Raw genomic sequence first — 22,525 nt, forward strand, 5'->3', positions numbered from 1 at the left:
CAAAGCTCTTGAAGGGAAAATAAGATATACAAATACTAGAAATTGTACAGATAGGAGGACAGAATGTCATTATATCTTGAGATCCTTTCCCCTGCAGATTTCATGATAGGACCAAGTCCAAAATCCAAAGCAGAAAGGGGAACGAAGCACTTTTCATAGCTTTCTAACATTTTAAATGCAGATATACTCATTAACTTCCATGAAGCTAACTTGATTGCTAAAATAAAATAAAATAAAATAAAAGTCTTTGCCCCAAACCAAGTGATAGGAAGGAAATCCTTCACTGAGTTCCCAGTCTCAAGCTCCTCACCATGCAGGACTCTTCAGCACAATGGATTTAGGGCTGACTGCTAGAGGTACAGTATCTAGCTACAAAATCACATTTGCCCTCCCTTCTGCAGATAAAAGATGAAAATTATACTTCTGACATTTGCCTTCCTATCTTGTACCATTCTCTTTTGGCAAGAAAACACAAGGAAAAAGGAGAGGAAAATAATTATGATCTCAGCTTAGGGAAGGATTGAAAGGGAACCAGATACCCAAATTTAATTGTTTTGAGATTGTCTGCAATGTGGTCACTGTAAATATCTGCTCCAATTATAACTCCTCCCCTCTTACTACGGAATTAACAACTCTGTCTTAGCAGTTGCATGGGGACAAACTGCTCCTGCCACTACAGAGACATCTTCTAAAGAAAATCATGCTTCTTTACAAACCTCAACCATTACTTCATGATGTTCAAGAATTGTCTGGCAAAGAAGTATTTAAAGGTCTGCATTTAAATTCCAGAGCAACTATGAAATGAAGAAAGCAGATTGATTCACATTCTGTTCCACTACTCCCTTTGCCAAAGTGATTTTTATCAGGGAAAAATAAAAACAAACCAAGAAAAAAAAAATATCTGAGCCTGAGAATTCTGTTGTCAACTACAAAACCATCGAAAATTTTTACAGCTCACTTACAATATAAACTCTTAGAAACACAGTTTACAGAAGAAATGCTGCCAGCACCCCCAGGGCATATTATCCACTCTTTCCTCACATGGAATTAGTGCAAAATATCACCCTTACATTGCCCACAAACATTGCCAACAAATAAGAATGGCAATAGGCTGAGAGCACACTGTCTGGGATTTTTATACTCATTTTTTCCCATGGCAACGTGTCTGTTTCATGTGCTTTTAAGCTTCCATAATTTTATTCCATCTAATCTCTGCACTGCCTTGTTTTGTTTGTTTATCACTTCCAGGGAGCACCTGCCATGCTTGTACACTGCCACAAGACAAATAAGACACATTTTTGTCACTGGTTGGGGCAAGCCGATGTGTGTTCCTTTGCTACAAATTTCACTACAATTATGCCCAACCTCCTCACCTCTCCTTCTTACTTGTCATTATCTGCTCCTTCCTTCCTTGTTTGTTTTCCCCAACTTTTTGCTAAGAAATTGCATTGCTTCCAGTGGCATTGTAAATGCCAACCAAAAAGATTAAACACAGCTGAGTGCCACCTCATTCTGTCAGAGAGAACAGATAGTGTCTTCAGAGTCCACCTGCCAGCCTTCAACGTAGAAGGCAAGGGAGTTTTGCAATCAGATCCTGGGGTGTTCCAGTGCCTAGGTTTTGCTGAATAGGCTTGAAGAGATGGGATTTAAATTGTACTGAGGATATTAGTCTAAAGTGAATGAAGTGGAGAGTATACTTCTCGTTTATATCCCCAGAGTGATAAATGTGAGAGTGTAATTTTTTTTATTTTTTTTTTCTGAGGCAAAGAAAATGGGAAACCAACACGGATTTCAGACACATGAGAAATAGCTTATGAATTTAGATGATAGTTCAGCAGAAATAAATTGTACATCTGTTCATTCATTTTAATAAAGCAGGGAAATGACACACTGCTGGAGCCCTCTGAGAACACTGGTATTTTTAAATTATTATCCTATAATAGTAGCATTAACATTTGTAATGCTGGCCATACTTTATGATTTTAAGAAAAATAAATTTATGGAATAAGTGAGCTTCAACCTATATCCTGGACTCTGGGCATTGAAAAGCGAATAAGGTGCTCCCTGAACACTTACAAATTAGTCAGCAAAGACATGACAATAGCTTTACTATGTAACACAGATAATCCTCTGTGTAAGTGTTGACAAACCATGCTTATTATTTCTGAATAAATAATTCAGATGTGCAACATGCAGCTGAACGCATTTATTTCTGCTGACTAGTGCCTAGTTTGTTTGCATTTATAGACAGCTACAGTCTAGTACTTGCCTTTAAAGGGAGTCTTTTACAGAAACAAACTAGATGCTTTTCTTGGCTGCATGTATGCATGGAAACATGCACTACCTTCTGTTAAATACAGGCAGAAACACTTCTTTTCTCTTGCACCTCCCATAACAAAAAATGGGAAGTGGAAAAGGTTATGGGTTGACTACAATTACTTCATTGCTTCCATGTTACCATTATTTCCAAGGATGACATGCTAATTTAAGAAACAAACAAGTGACACTGCAGGAAATGTCACTTTAAAAAAAAAAAATTAATGTTTTGATATTTCAAATTGATTACCAGGGGGAATAATAAATTAATAGTTCAATAGTAGCTTTCATGTTTCCTTTAAAAGCACAGTTAGTAATATCATTAAAATTTCCTTTTAATCAATTGCATTAAAGCAATTGCTACTAGAGGAAAGAGAATCTAAAATTGATTAGTTGCTCACATATTGCCTTATCAATCAACTGTGATGATCTTCATCCAAGAAAAGGGAAAACAGGCAATCCTGACATCCTCGAAAAGTGGTGAACTTCAGCTGAAATCACATCAAGATCTTAGAGCTCTTTTTATGATCCATCCTATACAGTTATCTGCTCACATCGCAAATGAGCAAAGGATGCATGCTTAAATATTTAATGTTCCTAAAGCAAACTCTTCACAGAGGCTATGCTGGATCTCCATATTGTTAAGAGAGTTATCTTACTACTAACATCTATATCTCTATCTACCAGCCTGTGAGTGTGTTTGTGTGCTCTGTATTGCTCACTGCATTTCCAGCAGGCAGTCCAAAAACAACCTCAATGGGTGGCCTAGGTAAACAAGACTTATCATAATTTGGTTCTCTGGTGAATACAGAAGAACTGAAAAAAAGAAATACCTCTGGGACACAGAAGACCCCTGGGCGAACACTTACCATTGACAGAAACTGTACAGATTTATTGATTGGAACTGTATTTTAATCATGTGGCTGGAGGAAAGAAAACAGTTCCTAGAGACTACCAGTCAGCCCCAGCATGGGGCACGATAAAACTGTTTCTGCCATTAATATCAGACAGTGGCTATGTTCGAATAAAAGGACATTACAGTTCAACATCTGCAGGCAAAGTTGGATTTATTTACTCATGGCTTCAATTATTATTTAAGATAGAAAACTTGAAAAGGTCAGAGCTGCTAACTTAGAAAACATGCCCTTCATTTGTCTTCAAACATACACTTTTTTTCTTAGCCTAGATCAACACCAAATCAATTAATCAACTACAGTGTTCTCTGTTTTTAAATGTGAGTTATTTTCAAGTAGACAAGTAAAACCAAACCAAATTTCATTTTTGATTTAATCCACATTAGCAAATGCAATTTTAGGGTGTGAAAGCATCTGGTCTTTGGTTTAGGTAGAAAAACACCTGTGGACCTTTGTTTCTATATACACATGCATACATATAAAATCCAGATTTATATTATAGCCTAATCCTGTATTCACATCTCTATAGAACACTGAATGGGAGCCATAGCTTGGATACAGGCAGCTAAGACTATCAATACAACAGATAAATCTTTTTCCTCAGTATGATTTCAGCAACAGACAGCTGTTTGTTTAGATATAAGCTTATTTAGTAGGATTCATTTTTCTTATGTATGTTTTGCAAGTTCCTCAAATAACCACCTAGTTTTTTCAAACTTTTTTTTGAACCAAAAGATTTCTTTCAACCCCTGAAACTTGTTGAGGACAGCAGCACTCTCCTTACCATCAGTCTTTCTAAATGAAGAAGAATCATTGATCTAAGAATATCTGACAGTACAACATAACGTATGGGCACTGTTGGCCTCAGTGACTGAAGACGGTCAAAACAAATGAGCTGAGGAGGAGCAAATAAAGCATAAAAGAAAAAAAATGAGATGATGCGGGGAAGCAGACAGTGATGGCACTCAATTTATAGAAGGAAGACAAAGAGTGTACATAGACTTTTGCGAGTCATAAGCAAACAATCAGGTTAGGTCATGGAAACAGAAAGGTGGTTCCCAAGGGGAAGCAGGCAGTGAGAGGATGAAGAAGAATTCATGGGCGGGGAGTAAGATCTTACAGAAATTAAAGGAGAAAAACAATGAAGACAGAAGGTCACACGATGACAAAGGACAGAAACATAGCATTTTAAGAAATATTACAGGAACAGCTTTCCATATCAAAAGACAGTGGGGAAAGTGACAAAAATAAGGAAGAGAGAGAAAAGAGGTGTCACGCTTATCAAAGAGCAGTCAATGGATACATCACTGAAATTAGCCTTGGTGGAGCTGAAGTGGGAACTGGAAACAAGAGCAGAAATGTATTTAAGGGATACTAGATGTTCAAGCTCTGAGAGTCAATGACAGATTCAAGGACTTCGGAGAAGGAAAAACTAAAGGTAATTATTAAAATTCAGAGAAGGTTAATTACAGTTCGCTAACCAAATAGCAGGCTTGAAAATAAGAAAGACCAAAAGAGAAGAGCTGTCTGTTTGTTTGTTTTTAAGACACTGATGAAGCAGGAAACGTGAATTTTGAAGGATGATATAAAAACATGATAAATTTCAGCACTAGGCAAATTAGATATCAAGAAGACTAGGCAAGTAAGTAGCTGGAGATATTCCAAAATATGCAGAGAATTGATTAATAAAAAAAAATCTCTGAAAAGCTTCATCAACCTATGTGGAATCAGAGAATGGAAGTTAAGACAAATTAACAAGGACTGACCACAGAGCAACAGCATTGAAGGGAAACATAGGGTCAGGTAACCAACGTGGATTCAGGGAATTTTCATAATGGGGTCAAAGTCTAGAACAGGAAAGCGAGGATAAAGTTAATACTTTGTGTAGTGCTGAGATTATACATTTTCTTGTGACATATGGAGTGGGAACACAGGGGAAAACATTTGTAAAAACAAATAAATATTAAGTGACTGTTAGACAGCCGGCTAGAGAAAGGGCTACCCTTTAAGCAAATAAGCATCTGGGACTCTAAGGCAAACAAGTCCTGGAAATAAGCCAAAGTAGAAAGTACAAGGGTATGAATAAATTACACTCCTGAACCATTTTCCTCAACAGAGACTATAACTGCAGAGTTCTGTATGAATCTCCTAATCTGTTTTTTTTTCTTAAAAGTATCAACACCATTTTCATTCCAGTAACTTCAAGAGACGATCAGCCCTATAGAATTTTATTGCTTTCTAAATGAGTCTCTTTCATAGGCACTTACTAACAATTTTACTTGAATAAATGTACAGCTCCTTTTAGCATGTTGATTTTTATCGGTTCACTATTTTAATGTTCCACAGCAGAAGGAAAAAAGATATTTTGTCTAAATAATCCTGACATTTTGATTCGTATGCACAGATGGTTAGCAAATTTTGTAGTGGCCAAATCAGTTTTAGTGTTGCTGACAAAAAAATCTTAAAATCTCACTTGTCAGTGAAGAAATTGATAAACTGATCACAAAACTCTCTAGTGGAATGACCTACACAGTCATATAGCTGTTATTTTTGTATGAATATACTTCAGTTTTATAAATCCCTTCTGTTCATATAAATGACTACTATGATACCAGCTCGCACATATTGTGTAATTGCTATTAAATAGGGTTTTGTCTGCTGCAAATTGAATATGTTTAGATCTATAGTGTGTTATCTTGTTTAATCCTACTTTTAAAATAGAACTCCTACAGATGCTAGAGGCATATTAACAGTGTGGGTTTCCTAACTCATAGGATTAGAGTGATTTTGCCACACATCTAACAATATTTCTATGTTTTGCTCCTTGGATCAGCTGTGTTGTGTCAAACAAGGAGATTTAGAGTTACTACTGCCTAGGCTGAATATGAGTGATGTAATGATGGTTTAGGAGCCACCCTGAAATGAATATATCAAGTATGAAAAACCACTGTCCTTGCACGCAGAATTTAGGATTTCAGTCAACTGACTGTTACACAGGCTAATGACATCTCCACATACAGAACTCAAAAGTCATTTTGAGAAAAAAAAAAAAAAAAAAAAAAAGATGCAAATTTTCACATCTTATCTGAAAAATATTAGTGTGAGTTTCCTTTGAGTGCTCTGCCTGCACTCGGTGTTGAAGGTGGAACTCCCTGGACAGTTCATGAGGGACAATATGCTATAAAACTGGACAACAGTGAAATTAAGCTAAATTTCCAGGGAGTGCTTGAGCAGCACATTCATTAAAAACAAGAACAACAACAAAAAAAAAAACACAAGAACATTTAATTTCTCAGGCTAAAAACTCCATTTTTAGACTTTATGATAAAACCTCAATCTCTAGAAAACAGTCCTAATTTAATTTGAAGGTAACTGCAAAATTCCAGCTGAACAGAAAATGTTTAATTGGAAAATCACATAGACATTCCTAGCAATGACGGATAACTTTTTTGAAGAAATGATCCAAGCCTAAGCATAGAAACATTATGTTATCTTTGTTTAGCTTGTGCGACTCTCAAGAGCCTTTCCCTGAACCTTCCTTCCTCATTGATTTCTACTTTTTCTAATTCTACCATCCGGTTACTTATCCAAACTTATATTTGTGCTAAATGTAGTCAAAACCCTTACTGCTACTGTTTGCTTTGTAATTCAGAACTTAATATCTATGGTAAAGTTCACACTTCACAGACCACATTGAGAAAGCATATTAACCTTCACTTCTTGCAGAAGAGAGCGATAAATTGTGGCTTTATGGCTTTTTTGTTGCTCACACTGTTTGGATATTTGCTGTTAGCAGAAGCAGATGGAGAAAGTCTTCAGAGGATAGTCAGCACTGGAATGGTTTTGCGGTGAGAATTTACCAGCTGTAGTAAGAACTGCTGTTATTACCACTGAGTTGATGCTGACCTTCTGAGTATAACCAAAGGGTTACAAAAGGCAAGGACTCACGCAGACATTCACATCAGGACTGCTCAGATCAGCTGATCATAGCAAATCAATGAAACTAAACAAAGGGCAGGGAAGGAACAGGGGATGAAGGAAAAAAAAAAAAAAAAAGATTGGCAAAAATACAAGTTTACTATGTGAGCTCATTGGAGATCAAGAATGCTGGGAAAAAATCAGATCTGGAGAAGCAGTGAAGTGCCTTTCTGTTCCTCCCCAATTTCACACTGTTTGAATGATCATTTCTATTCATAGAACCTTTCCTGTACTTATACAAGTGTTTCTCAGTTGCTTTCAGATTATAAAGCAGGCACTCTGTTGTTTTATGTACCTCTGAAATGTGTTTATCTGGAGATTAAATAGACAACTTCATGTATTTCATGACCTTGGTGGAGAGAAACAAAGCAATGAACTCACCCCTCACAAGCAAAGATAAATGTAGAAGTCTGTTGCCTACTGCTATGCAGTGTATCCAGCTCTAATTATGTGATAAGTGGATGGACTCAGTGTTAAACATATTTTGCAGAAGTTCTTGAACAAAGTGCTTACACTGGTTATGCAGATAGCTCACTGAAAGCCACATGAATACAAATTATTATGCACACAGTTTGAATCTGGATGAGTACAGGAAATACTGGTCTTCTGAACACTTTTTTTTTCTTACCAACCTTAAATTTCAGTCAATGCACAGCATAAACATTTGTTTTTCTTCCTCTCTCAAATTATTCCATTCCTACTTGTAATGCTACAGTAGAGTGTTTGTTTTAAGGTCATTGGTAATTCAATCCTGAATGGTGCTGAGCATTTCTTGTTACGTGAGAAACCTCAAACCAGCTAATTCTGATAAGAAGTGACACTCAATATTGAATAAGAAGAAAAAGAAATAGCAAAAAGGTAATTTAATTATCCAGATAGCCAGACTGTTTAAATAAATCTTCCAGATGTCCTTAGATTGGTACCACCACAACACAACCCAGAAATATTAACGTTTTTCTCGATCACAGGCATTTTTCCAAGTTATTTGAAAGTGATTAGGTTTAGAAAGAAGATAAACATTTGGGATCTTAATTACATTGAGAATCAAAGCAATCTATGCTCCTAACACCAGCTTTTAAAATTCTAATGGGACTTAGGTGTCTTTACATCCATTTTTTAAATCTAGCAAGCTTTTCTCTTTGGCATCTAAAATTATTCTATAAATGAGATCAAAATGCCCGGGTTATTTCAAGACTTAGATTCCTAAACTGCTTATGTGATTTTGGAAGAATTTTGCATCTCACAACAGTGGAGAAAACTGAATGCCTTGGACGTTAACACATGAATGAGCAATGCCCAATTACTAACCATGTAGAAGTGGTGCAGTTTATAGAACTGTAGAATGTAAATTTCAAATATTATTTTTGCAGTGAGAACAGAAAGCTCAGTCTTCATTTACAAAAATAAAAAAAATAAAAAATAAAAAAAATTAACAAAACACATTTAGATGCTTGTTTCCTTTCACATGGATATGATAAATAGCTTTCCACTTGACTAATAGATATTTTCCAAACTAAATTACTACATACTTTGCAAATGAATTCTAGTAGAAACACATTTACATCTTCATCTTTGTCTTTGTTTAAACATGAAAGAACACAAGTCGGTTATGGGACAACTTCATCTCTTCTGATTTCAACTAATGTCCTGAGTTACTATTTATGGGAGAAAAATGAATGTCACAGGTTTAACAGAAGAATTATTTTTTTCTTTTATTAAATAATAATATGTTCTGAACTACAGGTCTTCTCCATGCATAGCCCTCTTTACACATGAATAAAAAAGACATGAAGGGCATAATTTGCCCTCCATATCTGAGGACAACAGAAGATGCAATGATCTTAAGTTCTGGCAAAAGAAGCTAAAATCAGACTACGCATTTTCTTTTACTGTTAAGATTTGAACAGAAACAGATAGAGAAATCTTTTGATTCTCAGTCTCTGTATGTTTTAAGAACAGGTGAGACAGACAAATAACAAGGATGACGTAGGAATATCAATCCTGCCTTGATCCTATTTCCTCTGTTTTCCATTATCAGAGAAATTTTCTTTTAATTCTACTCTTTATATGTGAAAAATACACCAGGTAGTGTCTTTCACCTGTTTTCTGGAGGACTCTTGGACACCTGGGCTTCAGCAATGTTAAGTGTGTTGGTTGGCTGCTCCAAGAGTATGACAAGCAAGTAAAACTGAATGAAAAAGCTAGTGCAAATATTTATGTACCATAGGGGGTTTCTGAAGGGTAAGGTACACTTCAGGAGACTTGCTAGCTGTATTTACAGCTCTAGAAAACACGAGGATGGCCTTGTTCTAAAGCTGTTCTTTATGCCAGAGTTTACTGACATTGGTAGAGCTTTGTCCTGGTCTGTTGAGTTTCTATACGGTTTCTGCTTTCTGCATACATAAATTCTCAGCCCAAAAATGGGAGCCAAACAGAAATTCCAACATGCATTTTGTCCATCTGATTTTACTAAAACGGTTTTATCCATTCTACTAAACTATTTTTTTTTTTTTTTTTTTTTGACAAAGCAGTACTGGGGACAGTTTGCTCCAACTTGAACACGCTGCTAGAATTTAAAGCTGATTCTCATATCATTTAGGCCACAGCACAATTCTATGTCTTAACTATTAGCCTGGCAACTGCTTCTTGGATGTTAGGAAGAACTTCTTTACCGAAAGGGTTGTTAGACATTGGAACAGGCTGCCCAGGGAAGTGGTGGAGTCACCATCCCTGGAAGTCTTTAAAAGACGTTTAGATGTAGAGCTTAGGGATATGGTTTAGTGGGGACTGTTAGCGTTAGGTCAGAGGTTGGACTCGATGATCTTGAGGTCTCTTCCAACCTAGAAATTCTGTTATTCTGTGATTCTTTTCATCTGTTCAGGTCTGCTCAAGTACCTCAGCTCAGTCATCTGGCCTTCCAATACCTAGCATGAGAGAATGGTATGTGAAACAGGAAAAAGCCAGGCCAACTTGTTCTCACCACCTTGCTGAGCCACGCTGGCAGTTCCTACTGTCTTTTCCTTGCATTCAGTCTGGCTTACATGCTCACTTCCCTTCCAACAGAAAAGTAAAAGAAAGTTAAAGAGGGCTGGTACCTTGTCATGCTCCTGAACTGTGTGTTAGTCAAAGCACAGCACACTTGCTACGTTTTTGCACACAGGTATAACTCTTGCTAGTGATTTCTCCAAAACACATGTAAGGGTCTAGAGGAGAAAGTTGAAAGGGGAATCATGTACCATTTACAGAATTGTTAGTGTCCAAACATAGGGTCCTTCTCAATGATGAAAAACTCAAAGGAAGGAGATTATTTAGGAGTCCCAAAGGGCAACATTTTCCCTGTAAAACAAGATAAGACAAGGGCTGACTTCCAGATCTCCAAAAAAGGGAAAACAAGATTTATTGTTTTCAAATGAGCAAACTAAATGGACAGATCTGGCCTGTGTTTCTACGGTATGTATAGCATGGAAAACAACAACATTAAGTAATTTTCTAGAGGACGTATGGAAAAGAAAGCCAGGAGGAACCTCAGTAGTACTTTTAACTCAGTATTTGGTCTTCAACGTGATCTAGCTAATACCAAGAATCAAGACAGGGGCTCTCAAAGCTACAAGCGTGTTTCTCAACTGCCTGAGTTGAAAAATAAATCTCTCCAGATGGTGCTCTGAAAGTCTCATATCCTCTTCGAACCATGAGCAGACGGAGATACATATTGTACTCCAGGGGCTGTTTTACCCCAGTGGGTAGCACAACTGAATCAGAAGATAGTGCTGGAAGTCATCATAAATCACGGTGACAAGCAACCTATTCGCTTACAGGTCTCTACAGGAATTGATGAATCATTTATTAAAGCACACATTAGTCAGTTATTACTCTTTTATAAACCATTAGTCAGTAGGTATTCAAATGTGAGCAAATCATATTTTTCATTTAAGACTCACAGCATCACTATATCTCAAATATCACTGTAGTGATGTTTTGTCAAATTATACAAATTTCATTGTGTTCACAGGAGGCAAGCTTCCTTATTTAACTGGAAAAATCACTTAACTGGAAAGATCATTTTGCATGACATTAGAAAAAAAGAAAAAAAGAAAAAAAAAAAAAAAACAAAAAAAAACCAAACAACTACATTCATAGATCCCTAAAATTTAAAATAGTAAAAATCTTACTCTCCCGGTAGAATTCTTTGTATTTTACATGCTTTTTCCCAGAAATGGATCAAGTTGATGGTGAGGATGGAAGAAGAAGAAAGAGGAACTGTCTTAAGAATGAGACTATACCCTGGCCAAATGAAGCCTCTCTTTCTAATGTGCTAATGAGAATGCTTTGACAGGTCCTGCTACTTGGCCAAGTATGACATGGGATATGCTGCTGTCCCAAATCTGTGGTGAAGAACAGATATGAGAATTACGTGGACTATAGAAGAATTGTCCCTTTAACCCACATCACTGCATTCTTCTCTCCAGTCCCTGAAAACATCTGCTAAGGAAAGGCAATATATCTTATATTAAAGAAAAGATATTGTACTACTAAAGAAGAACGATGGAATCCTCTTCCTTTGGAAATCATGACAGCAGCCGTGAGAGAAAGGCAAAGGAATTCAGTGGAATTCCATGTTTGAGCATATATACTGGTCAGGAGTTGAAGAAGAAGCAGATTTTTTTCTTTTTTCTTTTTTTTTTTTTTTTTTTTGGAGGAGGAGGAGGAAGAAGAGACAAAGTATATATCACTGTCATGTTGCAACAAGCCAGGTTTTCCTCCATTGTGTCTCGGGGAAGGACTGGCCAGAAAAATACCTACAGCAACAGATGCAATAGAAGTATTTGCCAGCTTGTGCCTTCCAGCTTATGCTACGTTGTTCATCCTTCATCCCTCTTCAACCACAGTGACATTAGCTTTAGACTAAAATCCTGGTTTTGCAGGAACACAACACTGCAGCTGCCTGACCCAAGTTGTTAAAGGCATACAAGAAAATCATTTTTTCTTAATTTGTTAGGTTTAAAAATAATACCAGCACCACTAGCATTCACTCAGTCTAATTCATTCCTGTGCAGTTTGAATATCCACGAGTACACAAACCAGATGTCAAATTTTCCAGAATGATTAATTCCTGCTCCACGTTTTGCTGCATTACTTCCTTTTAAAGAAGTAGTCCCTTGCTACTAAACAAAAGTTCAGCCTAAGGCCTTAACTTGTTGGAAAGGAAATGCCAAATTGTGATACAAAATACATGTTGTATAGAGTAATTACTCAAAATTTTCATTTAGAAACTCTTTCATATTAAAGAAATAGGATAGCAAATTAAAAAACAAACAAACAAACAAAAACAAACAAAACAAAAACACTTTACAAATATCTCTATTTTCATTTTCTGTAATTTAAACCTGGCGTGATGTCCTTCCTGGCCATTGCGATGTTTTAAATGGTAGACCCGGTTACCTCACTCAAGGATTTTTGGAGGAGTTTTTAAAACATTGCTTTTTAGGCATTAAAGATGAAATTATTTAAACCCCTGGAGGAAGCAGGGTAGAGTTTGCAAGTCTGAATGGATTTTTGCACTGCTCAGAGCCTATTATGAACAGTAGGGGTAAGTATATACGTGAAATAGAACAAGGCAGATATTTTGAGAGATGTGTATAGTGATGGGGCAGTAACAAAATAATTAACTGGGCTGAATCTCATGGAGCAACGTCTAATACATTAACCCATCAAAGTACCTGACACATACTTATAATCTCAAGGGCTTTAACAATTCCTCTGAAGTTAATGGAAGTGCTTTGCTGGATCACAGCCAGGTTGCTCAACTTCTGTAGTTATGCCCTAAAGCACCATCAGTGATTTTTTCCCTAAGCACAAAGGCCACAATTGCATCAGAATGGTATGGTTGTGGTATACTGGGGAAAAATAATAGCAGATGGAAGAACAGATTCACTAGCCAAACATTTCCTCTTCCAGCAAAACTTGAATAAACCCAATAGAGGCTCCTGCAAAGCTGTGTACAGCAGCAAAGGAGCATTTAGACCTTTCTGAAAACATAAAATAAAACCCATTAATGTGCATTTTGAATAAGTGTATAAGGTCCTGGCCTCCAATGAATAAATATAGTACATACGAGTACATGGAAAAGTACCACCGATTAGGTGTAGATCCATAAACTTGTTTCAAAGATACACAATACAGTCATAGGCTTTGTAAGAAAAAAAAGAGGAAGAGATCACTCCAGTGTCAAGAGATGAAACTTATCCTCAATTGACAAAGACATGTTCAAGCATGGCTGAGATTGCCTTGAACTGAGGACTCAAAGATATATCTTTTAAAACATGCAGGGCTTCTTGGAAAAAGAATATATAGAAATACATAAATTTTCAACTTAGGAGGCTTGAAAAATCATCAACCTTTTGGCTTAGCATTAATGTTACTGAAATAATATATTTTTGAGGTATGTATAGCAACACATTCCACAAAACATTTAGTCCAGAACCTGTACTGCCTTGCATTGTACTAATACAGTGTCCAGATCTTTGTTTAAAGGTTGGTGAAAAATATTTAGAATAAAATCCAGTTGGTACAACTTTATTGTCCTTTACTGTGTTGTATCAGTAATGAATTTGACCCTGTGTTTACAGATGAAGAGAATGCATTGAAAACTTCACTTAATCAAGCTACATCAAAAGCATATAACAAATAAAAGCAGAGCTATTCTAGGCAGAAATTATACTTTCAGAAGAAAACACGGGTCAGTAAATATTCATTTGTTTTATAAAATGGAAAAAGGGACTGAGATGAAGTATCTTTAAAGAGAAGGCTGAGAAAATACAGCAATACTATATAAACTAAATGCTAGAGAAGCCAATCTCTGTATATTAAAAAAAAAAAAAAATCAAACCTTCAGATTTACTGTATTTGAGATTTCTACTTCAAAAGTTATCTTGTAGAATATGTCTTGTTCTTTCAAGTCTTCTTCAAATCAATGGTATCACAGCATGTGGTACACAACTAGCATATAAATACAATAGCTAAGTACTTTAAGAAAGTGGCATTAGCTTTATTAATAGACACTATCCCTCCCCTTACACTACATATTTTAATAGAGCATATGTTCAAAAGGGGTCCAATACCATATGCCTAAAGACTGAGTTTTCCTGCCTTATTCATGAAATAAGAATAAGAATCAGCAAGGTAGAGTGAAGACTGATGAGGTCATTAACATCTCTAAATAGTAGTTAAAGGTTCAAAACCATGTTATACTGTAGATATATATATATATATATATAAAATAAATGTCATCTGTATAGGAAAATTTGCATGTCATATAAATTGTAAGAAAGACATACAAGACCAGACTTTTCAAAGACAATGCTATCTCTCATATGAATTGTTTCTAAAATGACCCAGCCAGCCTTCTAAGGGTGTAGATTACCTTTTACTATCATTAACTGGAATGAATTTATAAACATTTCTGAATTTCCACAGAAATAGATACCATCTAACAGTAGATTAAGGGCCTAACTAGGCACCCAAGATTTTAACATTAGCCTGAATTACCAAAGAAAAATATTAAAGATATATAAAACATACAAAAAACACGATATATAATTGAAGCAGATTTCTTGGTTTGGATAAGGCACGTGTAGTACTTTTCAGGTGGCTGTAATGGTCTTGCCAAAGCAAGTAATTATAGCTATTGCCATTCCTTAGCAAAAGCTAACATTCCTGCTGGCAAAATTGTCATTGTTTCTTATTTCTTACTCTTTTTAGCTTAAAAAAAAAAAAAAATATATATATATATATAATAATAATAATCTCATCCCTTCTTTTTTAATCTTATCCAATTTGCATTTATAAAAGAAGTAATTATTCAAGTAAAATTGCAGTAATTTATTTCAATATAATCTGTTGTCAAACTGCTAAAATTAGGCCAGAAGGAAAAAAAACATATATATATATATATATAAATGAAAAAAAAAAAAAAAAAAAAAAAAACAACACAAAAAAAAACAAACAACACAGAAAAAAAGAAGAAAAACCTAAAGAAAAACCAAGACTTTTACAACAGATTCTCATTTTCTTTTTCTAAAATTACCTGAAAATCAGCATCCCTAGTGCTTACTTCTCATCTTTTGGGAATATTCCTTAAAACTCGCACAGCTTCAGGAAAACTTTATAGCAGAATCCAAACCAGCTGCTATTAGGTAAAACTTCAGACACTCTAATTTTCTCCAGATACCAGAAGAACAAAAAAAAAAAAAAAAAAAACAAACAAACAAACAAACAAAAAAACCCCATACTAATAATAAATGTAGGTGAGGGAAAAGAATAGTGTGTGAAGGGCAGGAAATTGGGTGGATGCTTTCCCTGAAGCCAGAAACTTGGCTGTAGCAGAGCCACACAATCCTGCAGGCAGTGAATATTTTTTGTTACAAGCTTCTTAGTATTGTTCAGTGGAATTCAACTTGCAGGGAAAAACAACAACAACAACAACAAACTTTCCTTGAAAAATTTCACCTGTAGGTTGAATTTAATGCTTTCAGGACTGGATTTTTTGTTACAGAACTGACAAGACTAGCTTTCTCACAGGTGAAGTGGGTGAAGTGCTGAAGTCAGGACAAAAGACATTGCTTTCATCCATGTTCCCTATCATTAAAAGCCCTAAGCTAGTATGCAGGCTGGAGGGAGAGCTCTGTTTTCCTCATAGGAACAAAACAAGAAAATTACCATTAGCAAACTTATTGTACAGGTTTTCATCCCATTAGCCAAGCTCTCAATTATATCCCTTGACATAATTTTTTACCTTGTGGTTGCACTTTAGAAATGATGCATACCAATTTATTAATGTAAAAGAACAGCTCTTGGAAAGTCCATCACATTTAGCTAAAAAACGTCTAAGTATTTTCCTTTTCCATTAAGGAACATTTCTGTATTACTTACAATTACAGGCAACAGTTTGTAGAACACAGATGGCAAACTCTTACCTCCTTCTTGGTAAATTCTGGTGCATGGTCATTTTTGTCATCAATAAGAATAGTGGCAGTTGCTGTTTCAGTTAGCCCCACATCAAGACCTCCCATATCCTTAGCTCCTATAACCAGCTCGTATTTGGGGGTTTCCATAGTCTGAAAAATAACAGAAAAGGAAAGGGTTCAAGAAACCAAATAATTACATAGAACTTTTACTTCACATTAAAATTAACAAAATCTGAAACTTAATTTGGTCTGACAAAACATAGCATAGAAATGAATATGATGACATAGTTCAGGTTTTAGCAAAGCAGAAGCAAAACCTTCTCTGAACTTCAGCTGCTAGGATGGAAACCTTATTTAGAATATAATAGGAAGGAAGACAAGTAAATATTGGTAAACAGTACATAACCTATCCTGATATTCAGGAAGATTAGTAAAGAGGGAAGAAATTAAAATACACCTGCTCTTTCAGAGTAAGCTTTCACTTCGTTGCACCAGTATCCAGCAGTTTACCTCCTCAGTATTATGATGGATATATAATTAAATACTGATGTCACGATCTACATATACATTCATTTCATTCATTTTATTTATTAAATTTCATTCATTCTGCATAATAGCATTTAGAATGGTCATCTAAATTTGCTTCTCTGTAAGAAACAGGGAAGTAGTTTCTAAAACAGGCAACAAGTGCCTGTTATTCTACGTAACAAACGTGAACAGTAATGTTAACAATTTTACATATGTTTAGCCACCTTTTGTGTTATGGTTACTGATCTGATTGTCTACTTCTTGTGCAGCTAGACAGAGCTAACTGCACAGGTCCAGAGGAAAAGCAACCTTGAAAAACAGCCATGACTTTGAAAAAAAATAATTACGGAAATATTACAGCATATGTAATTCACCTCTCTCACATTAAACATGAAGTACATCTGTATGCTCACTGGACAACTGAGTATTAGTACATTCGATCAAAGGGAGTTATTAGCCTCAGAACCTGCTCTCATGGAGCTCATAGAGAGTTTTGACATGGATTTCACTGGAGACAAGACTGGGTACCTAATGAAAATGACTATTTTCCACATTTGTATGGCCATCTCATATGGAACCATCTGCACAAAAACCGTATGTGCTGCATCATCAATGGAGTACACAGATGGGAAAGTGCTGCAGTCACCTTTAAAGCTATATGGTAAGGATCACCAGTGCTCGGGTGGTTTTTTAAAACTTCCTTGAAAAACAAGTCTGGAGCTCAGGAGCAAAGCTAAGTAACAGTACCTGAAAGGGTAGCTAGGGCACCACAGCTCAAGTGCTTTTTTAACCTCAGACTAGCTCTATCAGCCACCTGTGCATACAAGAATCAAGGCTGAACATCTTTGACATCATTCATCTATGTCCTTCAGCTAACAGTCTTCCAGAGAATTAACATGCAAGGAGAAAACTGGTGTGAAATTCCATATAGCAACACCGTGATCTGTCTGCCACCCATACACTGCCTTATAAAGCAGAATCAAAGAAGCTGGAGTAGGGCTTATCCCACAGCAGAGAACCTCTCACTGTTTAAAATTTAGAAAATAGTTAATTTTCATCTCTACAATAGCAAGCTCTAACCAAAGGTTAGCAACCTCTGGGCCACACAGTCTGCTCCACAGCTAACTGATTGGAAAGTATTCACTAAATGGCGCTTTGTATATTCTCGTGGGTACATCACAGCATCTTTCTTGGAGCATGTCTAAAAGGGGGGCTCTAATTGCTTAGTATATGTACTTCAATCCTGAAGCATTTATAGGTCAGAACAAAAGCAACCAGGTCAGTTCCTCATCTGATCACCTATTATGAAGCAATATATTTGCATGTGAAATCAATGAGTTGAGTCAGAAGACATGTTTAGTTCAAAGAACATATGGACTACTAGAAAATTGGGTGCCATTGCCACTAAGAGGATCCTAAGAAAAGTATTTCCTTAAGTCTTACAACATTGTTCCATGAAATTCATCTCAGAAGGCAGCAAACTCAGAACAGGATTTTGATTTATATCATAGGAGAAATATACACAAAGAAAAATTACTGACATTTTTCAAACACAAATTCAAGTTATAGAGTGGAACAAGATTTACAGTTTTCATATATTTCTTTTCTAAAATGTTTTCAAAGTATTGAAAACTGCATGGAGCCTCTCTCCCCTCCCCTAACTGTAACTTTTTCATTATTTTCATTAGCAAGTTGTTTTTATTGCATGGAAAACTTGCAAAGCTATTTACTGCTTCATGTTTATAAACCTTTTGTTCAAAAAGAGGCCCATTTTTACTCACAAATTGGCCTTTCTTCCGTTGAAAACTGTCCCATTTTCTGTTGAAAGCAAGCCCATTTATGCTAGAAATTGTGTCTACTGCAGCAGAAATTTCTGTGACAGGAGTCCAATGTTTAAGCTTGCAATGGAATGTGAAAAACATCGAATTTTGAGTAGTATTTCATATCATTATGAATACTTCACACTTTCCTGCTATGCAGCACTTTCTACATCTAGTTCTGTCACCAAATATTTGCTTTGTTATAGAAAGCAACTCTTAACACGTCCAAACCCATGAGCAGAGGTTTGTTCCCATCAGATGTTCTCTTTAGACTTGGAGATGCACGTAAAGGCCTTTTCAACATTTCTCATGCTTCTAGCCCAGTTAATTCAGTTCAGTCACTAGCAGCAATTACTTGGATTGTGTGATTTATCACAATACTGGTAAATCCTGGGACATGGGATTGGGGATCTGTGTTCCTCAGCAGGTGATGCTATGGAGGGCCCAGACCTGTGTGGGGCCCACCAGGGCCAAGCAGCAGCAGGAGCCTGGCAGCTCCTGGTCACTTCCCTCTCCCTGTGCCTGCTCCTGCCTCCTGAGAAATGAGTGCCTGTGGAGGGGGTGTGTGGAGGAGAAAAGCAGCCCTCCTTCACCTCCACCCTTTCCTCCCTCCTCCATCCCCACTACACTGTGTGGTCCAGGGAGAAATACAGCACACCACTAACAGGGGAGGATTTGGGGACCCACAGTTGCACAGACTGCTGCTGCACCCTGACATTGCCTGTCACTAAACCCAGGCCTCACATTTTCTCCAAGCAGTGACCTAGCCTCTAGAACACACTCCCGCAAAAACAATCCAATTAACGCTGTTTGGATAATGAGACATTAGCAACATAAATATGCATCAACTTTCAAGAAAGTGGATCTACAGCTAAAAAGGAAAATAGATTATATTGAATAAACAAACATTAAGTTGCTTTTTGTGTGGCTTAGTATTTATCAGCTGTGACTGTGTGGAGGGTAACACTGTTGAGAGAGTTTGTATAATTACAGCAGGAGATCCATTCCTTTCCCCATAAATTTTCACTGCAGTCATTTAGCCACGGCAGGGGTGATGCTGGCAAATTCTTTGGATTGCCAAGGAGGTGAGTTGTGTCTTGAGTGCTTTTCTTTGGAGGTCCACCCACTGCCATTCTCACCAGTGCTAACACTGGTATCAGATTGCACTCCCCTGCTGCCTTGACATAGCTGGATCAGCACCGGTGAGCATCAAGATGCCAGAAAGGCACTTTTTTAGATTTTCAGATTCCTGACAAAGCCAGCAGGATCTAATCACAACAGAGAAAAATAAACAGTTCAGTGTAGATACATGCAATTAGAATAAACCGGATGATAACTGGTAGGTAGTGGAGAATGGAACCAGATAATTATGATTTTCTGCCAAGGTTTAAGCTTTTAATATTTCCTACAGATACGAGAAAAAAACTATGTGACTTCAGAGATGCAAGCCATAGGTAGTGCTTCACACCACCGGCAGTAACAGTCCAAATCTTGATATGTGTTATTAAGATCACAAAAAGCAGCACCGAGGTGAGGAACATACATGTAAACCATATTGTGGCATCATTCTTTAACAAAGAAATCTATCCAAGCAGTGAATAATTTGTTGTTCACCTAAACTTGATGGCCATGGTAACTACATTTATGTGTGAGAGGAGGAAGAGCAACTGTAGTTTGCTATTCTACACCATCAAAAAAAGTACACAAATTTTTCAAACCTCCTGAAGCTCCTAAACCAAATGAATGAATGCATTTGCAGCTTTGCACCATTTCACTGGGGTTATGGACTCAGCATTTTGAAAATCAAGACCTTTATTTATGTGCCTAACATATAATGAAATGCTTAACTTCTGAAGTCCAAACATTTTGGTCAAATGTTTTATTTGAAAATGAAGAAAAGCAGAGTAAGAAACGCAGATTCACAAGAAACTGTCCCAGAAATTGTCTCTCCAGCATTTCCTCCTGGCTGGAGACCTTCATAAGAGACCTACAGATTGCACGTACAGAAAAGAGCAGACAGCTCTCAACAGTGTCACAATACCACAGACTTCATTTGGCACTACAACACATCACCTAAAAAAATAAGGGGAGAATAGGAATTCCCAAATTCACATGAAATAGTTGCTAAGATCAAAACAAACACTGTTTAGAAAACAAACTTTGTACAGAATATTCAAAACACCTGTAGGGGTTTTAAGTGTATTTACAAGCTATCTTAATGCCTACTGCCAATAGAGTTTTGTATTATTTTGTGGATATTAGTATTTTCTATAGCAGTGCAACAAGGCCTCAACGCCTCTGTTTATAATTCTGTTTATAAACTACTTATTCATGCATATTAATATATCAGCAGTATGCTACCATATCATAGTTGTTACTAATGCCTTTATAATATAATGCTAACCAGAAAGAAAAATTCTTTGAATTTAAATAATTTCAGTTAATGCTAAATAAATGCTTGTGTTCACTTAAGATGATAATTGCATGTAGTATGCACTGAATACATCCTATTAAGACATAATCAATCTTCTTGTTGAGTAACAATATCAACATTCAATCTAACACTGAGTATGCTGTCAGGATTTTGACAAATGTAGAATAAAAAAATGAAGTAATGTGACTATTAACAGCTCTAACAGACATAACGCTTTTATAATCATAATATCAGTATTTATTTTAAATGCCAATTGCTGCTGTGTAAAAAGGGCACTGTAGACAGACTTTGCATTCAGAGCATGAATTACAGTTAGATGAATACAAAAACGAAAACAAATTTGTAATGTTAATTCTCTTTAGCTCACCAATTTACAATTTTTTCAAATAATAAAGGAAGGTCTACAGTTTAATCACTGTAATAAGGTACTTCTGTTATGAAGAAAATCAATATCTGTTTACTACCCATGGGAGAGATATAGTTCATACGCATATCTGGGAGCAAAAAGATGAGTAAATTTTCTCTTTCAGCAATTGTTCTTAAAAAATAAAATAAATTGTTCCAAAATGCTTAATACAGATACCTTCCTGTATCTAAGGCCAGAGATATTTGTCTCCCATCAGGAGGAAACCTGTAACTATTTAATATAAAGGACATAGAGTATAAGAACTTCAATTCTTTACAATGCTGACCTAACTACAGGCCTAATATATATGGGTATGTTTGTTATATTTAGTGTAGAAATACAGGAACTACATGTGTATGTTTCCAATATTTTCTGTATAGTTATCAATTTTGACCCAAATCATGTATATGCAAATTAAGCTTTAGAGTTGCCACTGAATTTGCATCATTTTGGAGAAGGCAGCCAACTGTGATGGGGTGACAGGCTTTCTTTTGAGAAATATTAGAGGCCTGCAGAGAAAAACTATTTGTTTACTGCTCATTCACGTATCCATCCTGGCTCTTGGAGACAAACACCACAGTATTTATGCAGATACCAACTCCACTTTAGGAATCATCCTTACATTGAGAATGTTACTGATCAGGAATCTCTCTAATTTCTAGGACAAAAATGATTGAAGCTCCATTTACTCTGAAATTTCCATTTGAATTACTGCTGTCAGTTAGGCTATGCCTGAAAATATACCCTGGGAAGAGAGCAAGTATTCAGTATTCTGAACAAAATCCTTAATTGCTGTAAAAGGTATTAACACCACTGAAATCAGTACCTATACATTGACTTTTACCATATTTTCCTAAGTATAATCTGTCTGGAACAGGCTGTCATGTTGAACTGCAGCAACCACTCACTACATGCCCATGGCTAGTGAAAAAAAACATTTTCCATGTCCACAGCACTAGAAGTATAAAGTACTATAGCAAATCTGAATAGCATTACAGAGTAAGAATAACAGTGTCCCAAGGAAGCTAATCTCAAATGTCACTAAATATATACTTTATTATTATTTTATTTTATTTTAAACACCAACTGTTTCAGCTTTCCTTCTGGACTACTGCACATATATTTTTTCCCCCCAGGAGAAAAAAAATATATATATATATATATTT

General features: G+C 36.2%; 1 protein-coding gene across 3 annotated transcripts in view; it reads right to left on the reverse strand.

Moving 5' to 3' along the window:
* The window catches only part of CDH13 (cadherin 13), a 487,393-nt gene that overhangs the window by 75,860 nt on the left and 389,008 nt on the right, over positions 1 to 22,525 (reverse strand). For all 3 annotated transcript variants that reach the window (XM_084533251.1, XM_084533250.1, XM_084533252.1), the window contains one exon: positions 16,181 to 16,321. In XM_084533251.1, the coding sequence (XP_084389377.1) occupies positions 16,181 to 16,321 (141 nt within the window). The remainder of the gene's footprint in view (positions 1 to 16,180; positions 16,322 to 22,525) is intronic.

This window comes from Aythya ferina, assembly GCF_964211825.1.
Source record: "Aythya ferina genome assembly, chromosome: 12".
NCBI lineage: Eukaryota > Metazoa > Chordata > Aves > Anseriformes > Anatidae > Aythya > Aythya ferina.